The sequence below is a fragment of the Aquila chrysaetos genome, chromosome 2 (assembly GCF_900496995.4).
Source record: "Aquila chrysaetos chrysaetos chromosome 2, bAquChr1.4, whole genome shotgun sequence".
NCBI classification, from domain to species: domain Eukaryota; kingdom Metazoa; phylum Chordata; class Aves; order Accipitriformes; family Accipitridae; genus Aquila; species Aquila chrysaetos.
The window spans coordinates 25,749,039-25,761,558 of NC_044005.1; the positions used below are offsets into that span (position 1 = coordinate 25,749,039).

A 12,520-nucleotide genomic window follows, 5' to 3' on the forward strand; every position below is an offset into this window, starting at 1 on the left:
AAAGTAGCACAGAGAAAATCACTCTCTCCCTGGAGGGCCAGCCAGCAGTTACTACTGTGTATATAAGACGCCTAATATGCCTTTATCCTCTGCAACAAGGTCTTTGCTGTGCTGGATGCTGAGCCCTGCTCTGAAACTCCTGGGCTAGAGAAGTCCCATGGCCAGAAGATGGAAGCAGGAAGAACTGCTGCCCTAATTCTGCAGGTGCTCAAGACCTGGAGATATCACCTGAAATCATGGAGTGAGTCTGCAGCAGAGTCTGAAGCTGCACCTTTGCCCACTGCTTTGAACACAAGACTTCTTGACCAGTTGAGTTGTCTTAGTTTGCCAGCCTGGACTGGACCTTCACGCGACTCAGCTGTACCAGTTCCCTGGCATCCAACTTGCAGCTGAGTTTAGTCTGTACACAAAAGGAGCTGTGCCCAGATTTTGCTAGGCACAACGGTGAGCATGTGCTTGTCCTTGCTGACCTCCCCTCTTGGCCCCAGATGAGTCAGGAGCAAGCTGTGCAGAAACCTTTTGACTGAATGACACCTTGAAGGCACAGGTGTGTGGTCAGCTGCCTGGGGGACAGGCAGGGTGAGTGCAGCCCATCTCTCAAGAATGCACGTGAGATTTCATAGAAACATGTTTACAGCAACAGAGATCCCATTAGCTGTCTGCTTTTTTCAGGGCTCCTGCTCCAAGAATCTGCTTCTTGGAAAGCACACAAAAAGCCCAGCTGGGCCCAGAAGGAGCCACTTTGGGAGGAGAAGACAGAGGAGAAGAGTTTGGCCAAAGCCTGTGGAGCAGACCTGAACTGCAAAGCCTGGCCTTGGCCTAGGAAAGAGCAAAGTGTGGTTCTGATGGTCTGTGAACCTTGAGTTAAAACTGAAGCTCTCAAGAGGAAAAAAAAAGAAACCTTTCAGGCACCTCTGCTCCTGGTCTGTAAAGGGACCCACTCCACTCTGTGGCTGCATCAGTCCTCCGGGCTGGATGTGCTGGTGGCACACAGCCACCAACTTCTCTGTAGAAGAGTAAAAAAAAAAATCACACTAGCTGCAGTTTTTCGGCAGTAGCCCTGCTGACCGCATCGTGAACACTGGGCAAACAGGAGCTTGTGGCAAGACCTGGTCTCCTGGGCTTTGTCTTTGCCCTGAGTGTGGAGAATCTCCCCCCAGCTGGTCCTCAGTACCTGGCAGAGCCGGTCCTCTGCTCCGTTTTCACTGATGCCATGCAGAGGGATGCTGAAATCACACTGGGGTAGCCCTGCCTGATGTGGCCACAGGATGGGATTTACTCTCTCCATCGCCACAGAGGATGGACCCACACGTTTGCGGTTGGGAAAGGAATGTCTCACCCTCCTTCCCTGCCATGCAGCGGCCAGCTGCCCCTCGGAAATGCCTGAGAGAAGCCCAGCTGGCGGGGCCCAGGCCCTGCTTTGTCCCAGGTCCTTGCAAGCATGTCGGCTATTCTTCTCTCACTGCATGGGAGCCCAGCAGCAGGGATCACAGCTCTGCGCAGCTTGACCATCGCGCACGGGCCCGGGGCCACAGCAGAGCCCGTCCGCCAGCCAGCATCGCTGGTCAGGCTTGTCTGTGCCGTGGGAACTGAGCAGCAGCTGGCAGGGCGTCCCTGAGGTTTCTGAAGAGCCAGGAGAAAGTACCCCCACCCAGCTAGGCATCACAGCCTTCACACACAGGCACATACCACAGAAAATGCATTTAGATGGGGTCTCGAGAAACTACATAGCCCCACCATGGGGACGTAGGCAAATCATTCCTCACCGACGGGTCCCACTCGCTCCTGGGCTTCAAGCTCTCCTGTGATGGAGATGCCACACTAACCCTCAGCTTTACTGTTCTTGCAGGGAGAAATGTTTTTCTAGCAGCCAATCTAAATCCTTCCTGCTTTATTTTAAGCCCACTGCATCTTATCTGCAGTGGTGACAGAGAGGAAGCATATTCTTGCCTTATTTGCTCCTACGTCTCATGTATTTCACAAGTTTATCATTGCGCTCCTTACTTCCCTCCTTCTCTGCCATCTTCTCTTCTCTAGACTAAACAAATGCAATTCTTTTAGGCTTTCCTTAGAAGCTATACTTGTAGACCTCTGGTTGGTCTCATTGCCCACCACTGGGCTCGCTCCAAGTAATTCACATCTTTCTTGAAGTGTGGAGTCCAAAATTGAAGCCATGGGGTCTTATCTGGGACTTTCTTAATGCTATACAGAAAGATTTCTTCACAAGACCTACAAACACCAGCCCGCCCAGGCAGCTTTTATTCTCTTCCATAATGTTTTAAATTTATGTTTATTTGAAAATTCACCATAACCCACCCAGCTTAAATGTCTTTTACAGATGTGCTGCCAAGTCTGTTGCTTCCCCTCTTATACACGTTACTGGTGGTTTCTGCTTCAGTGTAAAACTGCAATTCAGTGAGGTCAAATATACCTTTTTTTTCCTCTTGGATCACTTTTCCACTTGGTCAAGATAATTTTCAATCCTAAACTTGTCTTCTAGGGGTTTTACAGCGCTGGTGGTGATGTAAATTATTTTGGACTTTGAAGTTGTCAATCAATTATATTACTTTCTATACTGAAACATACTAGATTCATTACAGCTCTATTAGGCCTTCTCTTATTTACTAGTAAAAAATATATAAAGCATTGCCTAAAGTCTTAATAAAGCATAGATATTATGCCAGAGAAAGGCATTAGGTTAACTCGGTATGAATTGTGCTTGATGTAACCATGATATAGGTGTGCTGGTCATTACTTTTTACCTGATTAGCTGGGTATTTACAGGTTACTGACTGCATTTTTCAGTATTTTTTCACGAGTTGATCTAATTCTCTTGGCCCTTACCTCTCTCTCTTCTTCCCTCCTTCTCCCCAGCCCCATTCCTCATTGAATTCTGAAAGATTGCTCCACTTTCCCAAGTAAGACTTCTAAGGTAAACTGCATCAGGCCCTGTCATGCTGGAAACATCCAACTACTTTCACTTTGGCTTTTTTAAAAAATATTTTATTTAAGTTCTTCCCATTTTGCCATTGCAGTAGGGTTGGGATGATGTTTCAAAGCAGTTTTAATTGTTACTTAGGCTAGGGGCTTTCAATCTCTTTGATTTGTGGCCTGATTTTCCCATAGAAGTTTCACATACATAAAAACAATGAGAAAGGGCCAAGTGAGTCATTACATAGGTCCACCTAAACCTGCATCCAGTCTCTGACAGCAGTCAACAGCAGGTGACTAGGAAGGAAGAGTAAAGAGAAGGACAAGCACGTGTTGCTTTCTCCCTGAAGTACTTTTCTTGTTGCCAGCAGCTGGTGGCCAAGAGGATTCTTGAGCCAGATGTGATGGTCGTTCTTTTTAATAGCCCTTTGTTGATTTATTCTTCCATGAATTTTTCCACTCCTGTTCTGAATCCATGTAAACTTTTAGTGGTACCATATCACCAGCTGCAAGAAATCCCAGAATTCACTAAGTGTGTTCAGAGACCCCTTTGGCTGGGAGCCCATATTCTGTTGTTTGATGATTGCTTCTTACTCACCTTTTCCATGTGCCTCATAAGTGCATAGCCAGTTAGCATCCACCTCTGACCTCTCATTACTGTGAAAAAGTCACTGTTTACTTCTATCTCTGTTTTCTGGGGTTTTAACCTTTGTTTTCTTTAATTCACAAGAATTTCCCTCTTATCCTGTGTCAGTTCAGATTCTTGAAGAGCCTTTGGGCAGGAGTACACACTGGACCTTGCTTTTCTTCCTCATCTTATATAGCCCTCCCTCCCCCAAATAGCTGAAGGACCTCAAACTGTGTCCAGCTGTCCTGACACTTCCAAGTAAAGCAAAAAAGTCTGGGGTTTCTCATTAGCATCTGTATAGCTGCACCAGACATCAGCTGTAGCTGAAGGAGTGGGTCTCTTTGCTGAGAGCATGCAGGTGTAGCGCAGGGACCTTCACTAGTGTGCAGCGACTTAAGGCTCAGATCGCTTTCACCAAGTAAACTAAACGGCTGAAGTGGTGTAAGGCATTACCACCGCTGTGCCCTGTTAGAGTTAGCGTATCCTGACACGCTCTGTGCCTCAGGCTAAGCGCTAGCTCACAGCCTGGCCTTTTAGCACAAGCTTTCCTTCACCGGTGGGTTAGTCCAATAGGTTGGGTCATGAACAGCAGCCGAGGCATGGCTACACAGCCTGTTTTGATGCTGTGGGGATGGCGATTTCCAACCTGAGGGGCAGGGAGCCAGCTGGGGCAGCACCAACATAACTCAGGCAGTCAGCTTTGCTGGAAGAAGAGCCCTCAAACGGCCTCCGAGCAAAGCCCGGAATCCGTGAGCCCCATGAATATGGGTTGCCGGCTGAGGCCAAAGCGTGTCCTATTAGGGTAGCAGCAGGATGCCCAAAGTAAACCCTGTTTGTGATGAAAGGAAGGCAATTAAAATTCCACTTCAGCTGCCTTCCTGTCCCACTTCCTAACCTTCCAGTGGCAGGTGATTAGCAGGGCCTGCCGCCTGCTGCCCTCGCTCAGCGGTGCCAGCAGAGCCCCACTGCAGGCAAGCACTGCTGCCGCGGCGCGGCCAGCTGCCCGCACGGCTGCTGAAGCATGGCGAGGACACTGTGATTCAGCTGTCCAGTTTGTCTCAAGTTAACTTAGAACGAGCTAATTTTCTCAGTTTTCAAATCATTCTGCTCGTCTTACCAAAGCTCTTGCCTTGGCTGTGAACACGCTTGCTAGCCCTGCTGTTTAAGGTTTCCCATGTTTCTGGCCAGGATTTCCCAAAGAGAAAACCAAACGTGCACACTGCACAGTGACATCATGTGCTTACATCATATTACACTCCTGCAGCCTACCAGATGCATACAGTAGTTCATCTGTGCCTAAGAATCCTGGCAAAATACCTGCAGTCCCTTTCCCAGCCAGATGGTGCTTTAAGGAAGACAACCCTGCAGGACATAGGGAAGCCCGACCATACATACATGTGCCCGGTCTTCCTACAACTTCCTTTGCCGTCACAGGTCAGCACAGGGATAAGTACACAACATAGAACTTAGTTGCATACCGCACTCTTGATGTCTGTACACACCCTACCATGAATAATCAATTGCTTTGGAATAGTGAGTGGAAAAGGCTAGAAATGCTCTCCATAGTTTAAAAGGCAACTCAAACAATTACATTTGGGGTTTTCTAAACAGGCACTAAAGTTTTTTTTCCTGCCTCCTCTACTGAAGGGGATGGCTACAACACGCCATCCAGATTTAAAAAAAAAAAACCAAAAAAAAAACCAAAAAACAAACAAACAAAAAAAAACCCAAACAGTAATTCTCACCCAGTAACATTACTCACTTCCAGCTTACTAGAGGTGCTCTGCAGAAAACACTAACAGAAAACAAAGTACACAAGAGCTCATGCCTCAAAGGCAAAACCAAGCACTTCAGTCACCCTTGAGGTTAAGCAGATTGACACTTCTGACCAGAACTAGATTTCCCTGCATCGTATAAACAAGTTTATTGCTTTAGAAGACATCTCAGGGCACTAACTGTATTAGCAGGAGGGAACAAGCAAGTGGTTTCCCTTCCTCACCAGTTGATGCAACAGCTGAAGTGGGGTCAGCCAGAAGTACTGCACCTTGTTTATTTTACAGGAATAAATCCCACCCCCATCGAGAGTCTACAGTTTGCTTTGGCCTGAAGCTCTTGGAGGTAGCTGACCTGGGGCCCCACAACCTGCTAGAACCATTTTGTAGGTGGGAGTTTCCCTTGCAGTGGTTTGCTGGTAAGTCTTGGACATCACGTAACTAAATGATCAGCATTCTTGTAGAGCAGCCTAGTGTAAGTGTAAGAAAGGACTGTGTTGAAGAAGGGGATGTGCAAGGGAGGAGAGGAATAGCTTGAACAGGATCTCAGATCCCTTCAGAAATGGGAAGGGTTTGAAACATTTACTAGCGGCAGATCAAAAGCAGAGAGAAAATGAGCAGCTGCTCAAACTAAAAACTGCATCAAACTCATGCTCTCTACTCCTCCAGAAGCAAGAAGTAAAGCACATTGGGATCAGCACTCCTCATTGATCGGTGTTTTTTCAGACAGATCCCTCCCTCAGCCTATCAACAGACCCTTTGAACTTCAGCTGATCTGAGGACACAAGTTCCATGGTGGTTTTTTTTTTTAAGTTAGGTTTATTTAGCAATAGAAGTATGTACATGTAAGAGAATCCCCTGCAGCATGAGACATGCACAAAGCAGTGAGGGACTGAAAGTGGTGCTGCTCAATGGCCTTCCTCATCACCTGTCATCCCATTTTACTCAGCAGCAGGGCCAAGATTAGAAAGGGACAGGTGAGAAATGTATCAGTCCACGTGGCAGAGTCTTCAGGCAGAGCCTTCCCAGCAACTGGTATTAAAACAAGCGGGCGCCATAGCCAAATGTCTGTTTAATGCCCTCAAAGTAGTAGCGCTGCCAGCCTTGCTTTGTTCTTTCCTCCTCGCTGGCAGGAATGCCCTTGCCTTCCAAGCACACCTCCGTCTCGCCACCTTTGTCAGTGAAGTTCAAGGTAATTGTTGCAAAGTGCCCTAGAGGAACCAAAGCAAATCTGTCAGCAGTGTGTAGTATAGTATATGCTGCCCCAAGGAGCTACTCTGCTCCTCCTCTCACATGGCACCACTTAAAAGACTCCTCAGGATCCTTCCCAGAGGATCTATTTATGACAGCTGCAGGCCTTCCTCAGAAACAGGGAGGAGAGGGCTCCCTCTTCATGGCGTTCGAAGCAGTTGCAGCCACAGCTGAGCAAGCTGCTACTTCATTGTTCCTTAATCCCTGGCCACTGCTCTAAACAGTGGCTGGCTGGTGATTCTGACCTGATTGTGTGGGATATGAAGCTGGGATAAGGCTGGTGCAGCTCCCAGAACGCCGTGTGCTCCCCGATCACGAGCCAGAGTGCAGTGTGGCAAATGGGAATTCTTCAAACACAGGCAAGGGCTGTAATACCATAGTCCATTTTTGGACTACTTACCAGCTGGCCAAGATTTAAATCTCCATTTCATAACAAGTTGCTTCTCAGGGACCTTGAAAAGAGAAAGACCAAGTAGTAATTTTTTGCAAATCCTGCAGTCTAGTAGAAAACAACTAGAATTGTGTTGATCTGAAGCCTCAGAGATCCCTTGAGAAATGCATACACAGAAGGAAAGAGATTTTAAATCTCCTTTTCTTTCCACTCCTTTTCTAGGAAGGTAGGCCATAGTACAGCCCCAAACGCTGAGACAGTGTCCCTGTCCAGAAGACTTTAGTGGCAGGAGGGCTGAAGAGGAAAAGGGTCAGTTACTACCCCTCTAAGCCCTAATAATTAAGTAAAATCACACAAAGACAGGGCAGATGCATAACTGGAAGCCAGATTTTCTCCCCAGAATGAAGTTCCATATATCAATCCATATTGTAAGGAATCCTTCAATAGCCGCAGCAATTACAGGTAACTATTGGGCACCAGGCAGAACTCCACAATTAGCTAACTGAAGCAGTTACAGAATTGATACCTCAAAAATAAAAAGGCTGCCCCTGAGCAAGATACACCTGCACTAGTTAATACTTACTAGGTCAACAAACTCTCCTGTGACACTGCCATCCAGCAACTGAAACTTGCCTCCTTTATCAGCCTCCAAGGTGGCTTGTGCGTGGGTGAAAGCTTGGACCATCTGAAAAAAATTCAGGAGAAGACCTGTATTATTTGACGTTATCTGCTTGCAAACATGTTGCGTAATGCCTCCCACCCAGCTACAAAAGTTCTGAAAGAGGAGGTAAGTCAATAATGTAAGGTCTTCATCAAGAAAAGACAGAAACTCTGCCCTGGCCAGAAAAGCAAGGTTATAGCCACTACAGTAGCATTCTGCCTGCCAAGGGAAAAAAAAACCTCTAGCTTTCATATTCTATGCAGTGTTCTGTAAGCCACACTAATTTACTTTGCTGATTCCTTAATGAAACCCAGTTCTAAGAAAAGGTAGTATTTTTTTCTTTTTCCTTTTTTTTTTTTAAAGGGGGAACAAAAGACTAAGACCATGTTTAAATAATGATAAAATGCTGCTCTCTCTTCTTAAACTACATAATAGTGTGCAGGAGAGGGGAAGCTATTCCCAAAGTATGCTTTGGTAGCACCTAACCTTAAAAGGAAAAAGCAAAACAAAACCAAAAACCACAAAACTGTAAATCCCAAGAGATCTGACCACATGCAGTAAGGGATACACCTACAGATAGGTGCTGATAGCAGTCTGGAACTGGCTTCTGGCTGGCATTAATCCTCTCTTGTCAACTGTATGAAAAGATGCACACGCGAGCTTTAAGCAACTGGTCTGTTCTGCAGACCAGTTTTTTTATTCCATTCTTGTGGATTGTGAGTGTCCTACAGAATGCCTTAAAAAGCTTCTTAGGAACAACCTTCTATGTGCAAAGAACAATTCTCAGAACAAGCCTGGCATTACCTCCTGAGTAACGAATACCCGGTACAGCTCCTCAGGAGATGTTAAGAAGGTGTCCTTCAAGTTGATCTTACATGTAGGGATCTTGACTCCTATTGATTTGGACTGCGATGTGGCAGTACTGCTGCTAGCAGCCATCTAACAAAACAACAAGCAAAACGAACACAGGTAGTTTCTTCACAAAAAACTCAACAAGTAGTTAACACATCCAAGAGGAAAAACAAAGGCCTTTGGTAAAGATGTAATTAGGTATAGCCATATTTGAGTGTAAAAAACAGATTTATTGCTCTGCTTGAATTAAGAAATATCACGTGCTGCAAATCGAAGCAGTCAGGCCTACACCACAGATTGCCAATTCCTGAATATATATATCCTATAAACAGCATAGGTTGCTCCTGTTAAGCCCCGGAATCTAACACTGTGTACCTTTCTTCTCAGATCCAAAAGCATGTTTACACAGTTTTATTTACCTTGCGGTCTTCTGCTTTAGGAGCCACCTGAGGTGTTGTCTCCATATGTTCACCATTCACTGTGGGCAAAATCATGCCCTGGGTGAATTCTGGAAAGACAGGAATGCACCCATGAAACTAATAAAAGATCAAGTAAACCTTTTAACTGTTCTTTGAAACACACAATCAAAAAGGGCTTCCTGGTTTCTCCCCTGCTCTTGCTAGCACCCACAACTTGAAACAGTTTAAAAAAAAAAAAAAAAACCAAACCAAAAAAGCAGACCTCTTTTTACAAGCAATTAATTCTTCTTGCCCTCTACTCTCCACTGAAGGCCGTATCAGAACCTGCCTACACTAACAATTAGGAACCTAATTCCTCTTCCTAGCCTAGACATACCAATCACTATCGTCCACATGTTGCCCTCATATTAATGTTAGCCCTACACTTATGCAGCTTTTTTTGTCTCCCACCATCTAATATAAATAGCAATCACATCTCAAATACTTTTATCTTGCTGGTCTAGACAAACCAAACCAAGCTTTTCCATTTCTTATCAGACTGGCTCTCCACTTTTTGTATCATTGTAGTACAGAATAAAGTTACTTCTAACTCCATCTTCCATTTGTCTTTTTTGACACCAGATGCCAGCACTACAAACAGAAACCTAGGGAAGATCTCACCAGTGCCCTGTCCAGCAGCACTAGCACTTTTATAGCTCCACCAGAAGCTTCAGCCTCTTTCAGCATCATGTTTGCTTTTTCTCCAGCTCCACCACTTCTGCCTTTACCAATTATAAAACAGTTTGCTCTTTCTCCTTCCTCTTCATCTGTTCAAACTGGCATTTTATTATATGTGTATATATATTGTATCCTGCAATACTTAGTTCCCACCTATTCTTATTTATTCCAGCCCACAAGATCATATAGTTCTTCCTGAATAACATTCTCATCTTCCACTGGGTGACTGCATCTCCCACCCTGAACACCAAAACGCCTGAAAAAACCCAAGGGTACAGAAATTTGATCCTGGAAAAACAGCAACCACTGGTGGTTGGTACTCAGCAAAACCTGAATATCTAGCGTGTGTAGTGTAATATAAGTCAATGGATATAAAAAGCAACTGTAGCATTCCCACCCTGTACTAGAGAGCAAAGCCAAACTCAACCAAAGCACACTGATTTAACTCCAATTGTTGGAATCAGATTTATCTTATAAAAAAAATAGTTTTGATCCAGATGCTGAGACAGCTTATTCAATGACACCAACAAAACCTGCAGAGCAATTTCCAGTTGTCAGTTATTCTCAAATCCAAATAACGCTAGATGCCTTTTCTGGTGTGGCAGAAGAGAAAAACCAACAAACTAGAGAAAAGATACCACCTTCCAAAGGAGCAAGCAAACCAAAGGCCAGATTGTGCCACTTGCAGTGACTGATTCTCTGTGTCACTGGGATACCAAACACATTTTAAAAGTGCTGTTTATTATTGGGTTGTTACCAAAAGCAATCTTTCTGGGTCATGCTACACTGTCTAGAGACAGAAGTGCTTCTTGCCAAATGCTAACCATTTTCAAGAGAGACAGAAAAGTTACTGTTGCTGTTCTGACACCTTCCTGTTGAGGTGGAGTGGGGAACTAATACCACTCCTCTTGTTACCCCAATCCCTTCTTTAGCATTAGCCCATATGGGTTTTCATAATACCTCTCCCTCTCAGTTACACACCTGTTTTCAGAGTGCTGATGTAAGTTTTCATTGCATCTCTAATTTTTTTTGCACCCTCTTGCTTCATCAGGGTCTTCAGGTTAGTGTCAGGCTCATCTTTAGCAAGGCTGACATGGATCTAAACAAGAAAGACAAGTGCTGATTAACAAAGCCATACTTGCACAGTCCTTTTATTACTCAATTCAACATCACAGTTAGACTTTGGCTAAACTTTCACAAGCAGCAGTACAGTTTTATTAATCTTTCACTTCGTCTCTCTCAGCCTACAGTAGTGCACACATATACCTAAATACCTTCATATGCTATAGAGCCCTTGTATCTAGAAGACAAGAATTAATTTGATAAAGATACAACATGATGGGGAGGGACTCTTTATCAGGGAGTGTAGCGACAGGACGAGGGGTAACGCTTTTAAACTGAAAGAAGGCAGACTTAGATTAAATATAAGGAAGAAATTCTTTACTGTGAGGGTGGTGAGGCACTGGAACAGGTTGCCCAGAGAGGCTGTAGACACCCCATCCCTGGAAGTGTTCAAGGCCAGGCTGGATTGGGCTTTGAGCAACCTGGTCTAGTGGAAGGTATCCCTGCCCATGGCAGGGGGGTTGGAACTAGATGATCTTTAAGGTCCCTTCTAAGCCAAACCATTCTATGATTCTCTTAACTTAAGCAGTCTCTAACACTAAAGAAGTTCTACACAAATGTTCTAAAAAAGGTAACATGGAAGGAACTATTAATGCTATGAGGATTCCCATTAGAACAGCCATTCAACCAGCAGTATTAGCCTTTAGCTATGCTTACCTCGACTTCATCAATGTCATTTTCATCTGAGAGATTAGGAATCTCCACATAACCTTTGTATTTCACTCCTGTCTTTGAGGTGCCTGCAATTACAATTACGTTGTTCAGATCAACATTTCTTACTCTGGTTGTTGTAAAAGCAAACTTTGTACAGTATCACAATACAATACTCTCCTTTATTATTACTTCCCAAATCAGATAAGTATCCTTATCCTTAATCTTATACTTGAATATGGCCTTGAAACAGGAGGGGAGAACATCACTCACCAGTCCATGCCAGCTTGATAGCCCACTCATAGAAGAAGATAAGTTTCCCTTTGCGGTTGTTAATGGAGGCCTCTCCATCCAGTTTGCTCACTTCTGTCACCTCACAAGCCCCTTCCTCACCCTCCACCCTGACAGGCAGCAGGAGAGTTTTCAGCCGCTCTGTGGACCAGTTGGAGGCATCCCGCTCCGTCCTGCGAGAAAACCGGGCGATGTGAGAATCTGGGACAGGCCACGCCGCCAGCACACGCGGGGACTATCTAGCCTTCCCCCGTCCCTTCCCTCCGTGCCCCGCTCCAACACACACACACACGCGCGCGGCCCTTCCCAGGGCACCCACCCAGCCATTCCCCGGGCACTCCCAGCACACCGGCTCGGGCACCCTGCCACGCACATGGAGGCGGGGGGCCTTCCCGGGGCATCAGCCCGGACACCCCCACCTCGGCACGGACAGGCACGTATGGGAAGGAGGGAAGAGCCCTCCCCGGGACACCGGCTGGGCGGCCTCCCTCCACCCAGGGGCAGGGGCAGGGGGGGCCCTCCCGCGGGGCCGCCCCGCTCACCAGTGCCAGTTGTTGACGTTGGTGGCGTCCGCCCGCTGCTCGACGATCCAGCGCGGGTCTCCCTCCCCCCACTTAGCCATCGGGACCGCCGCCGCCTCCTCCGCACCGACCGCCCGTGGAAACTGCTAGAACCGCCGGCCGCCGCGCCACCTCCCGTCTTCCGTCACCGGCACGGTCCCTTCCGGCACCCTTCCCCCGCCTCGCGCGCGGCCTGGCTTCTTGGTTCCGCCGCCCCGCCTCCAGCTGGCGCTGGCGCTCCCGCCCCGCCCCGCCCCGCCCCGTCCCGTCCCGT

At 46.4% G+C, this 12,520-nt stretch overlaps 1 protein-coding gene across 1 annotated transcript; it reads right to left on the reverse strand.

The window, feature by feature from the left end:
- Positions 1–5,903: 5,903 nt before the first annotated feature.
- On the reverse strand, positions 5,904–12,418 carry AHSA1 (activator of HSP90 ATPase activity 1). Its single transcript, XM_030039282.2, has 9 exons — positions 12,229–12,418; positions 11,669–11,859; positions 11,402–11,484; positions 10,604–10,721; positions 8,906–8,994; positions 8,439–8,573; positions 7,557–7,658; positions 6,983–7,034; positions 5,904–6,542 (listed from the first exon to the last, which is right to left on the reverse strand). Exons 1-9 carry the CDS (start codon positions 12,306–12,308, stop codon positions 6,370–6,372), a joined length of 1,023 nt encoding a protein of 340 aa, XP_029895142.1. The 5' UTR covers positions 12,309–12,418; the 3' UTR covers positions 5,904–6,369.
- Between the last annotated feature and the right edge of the window lie 102 nt (positions 12,419–12,520).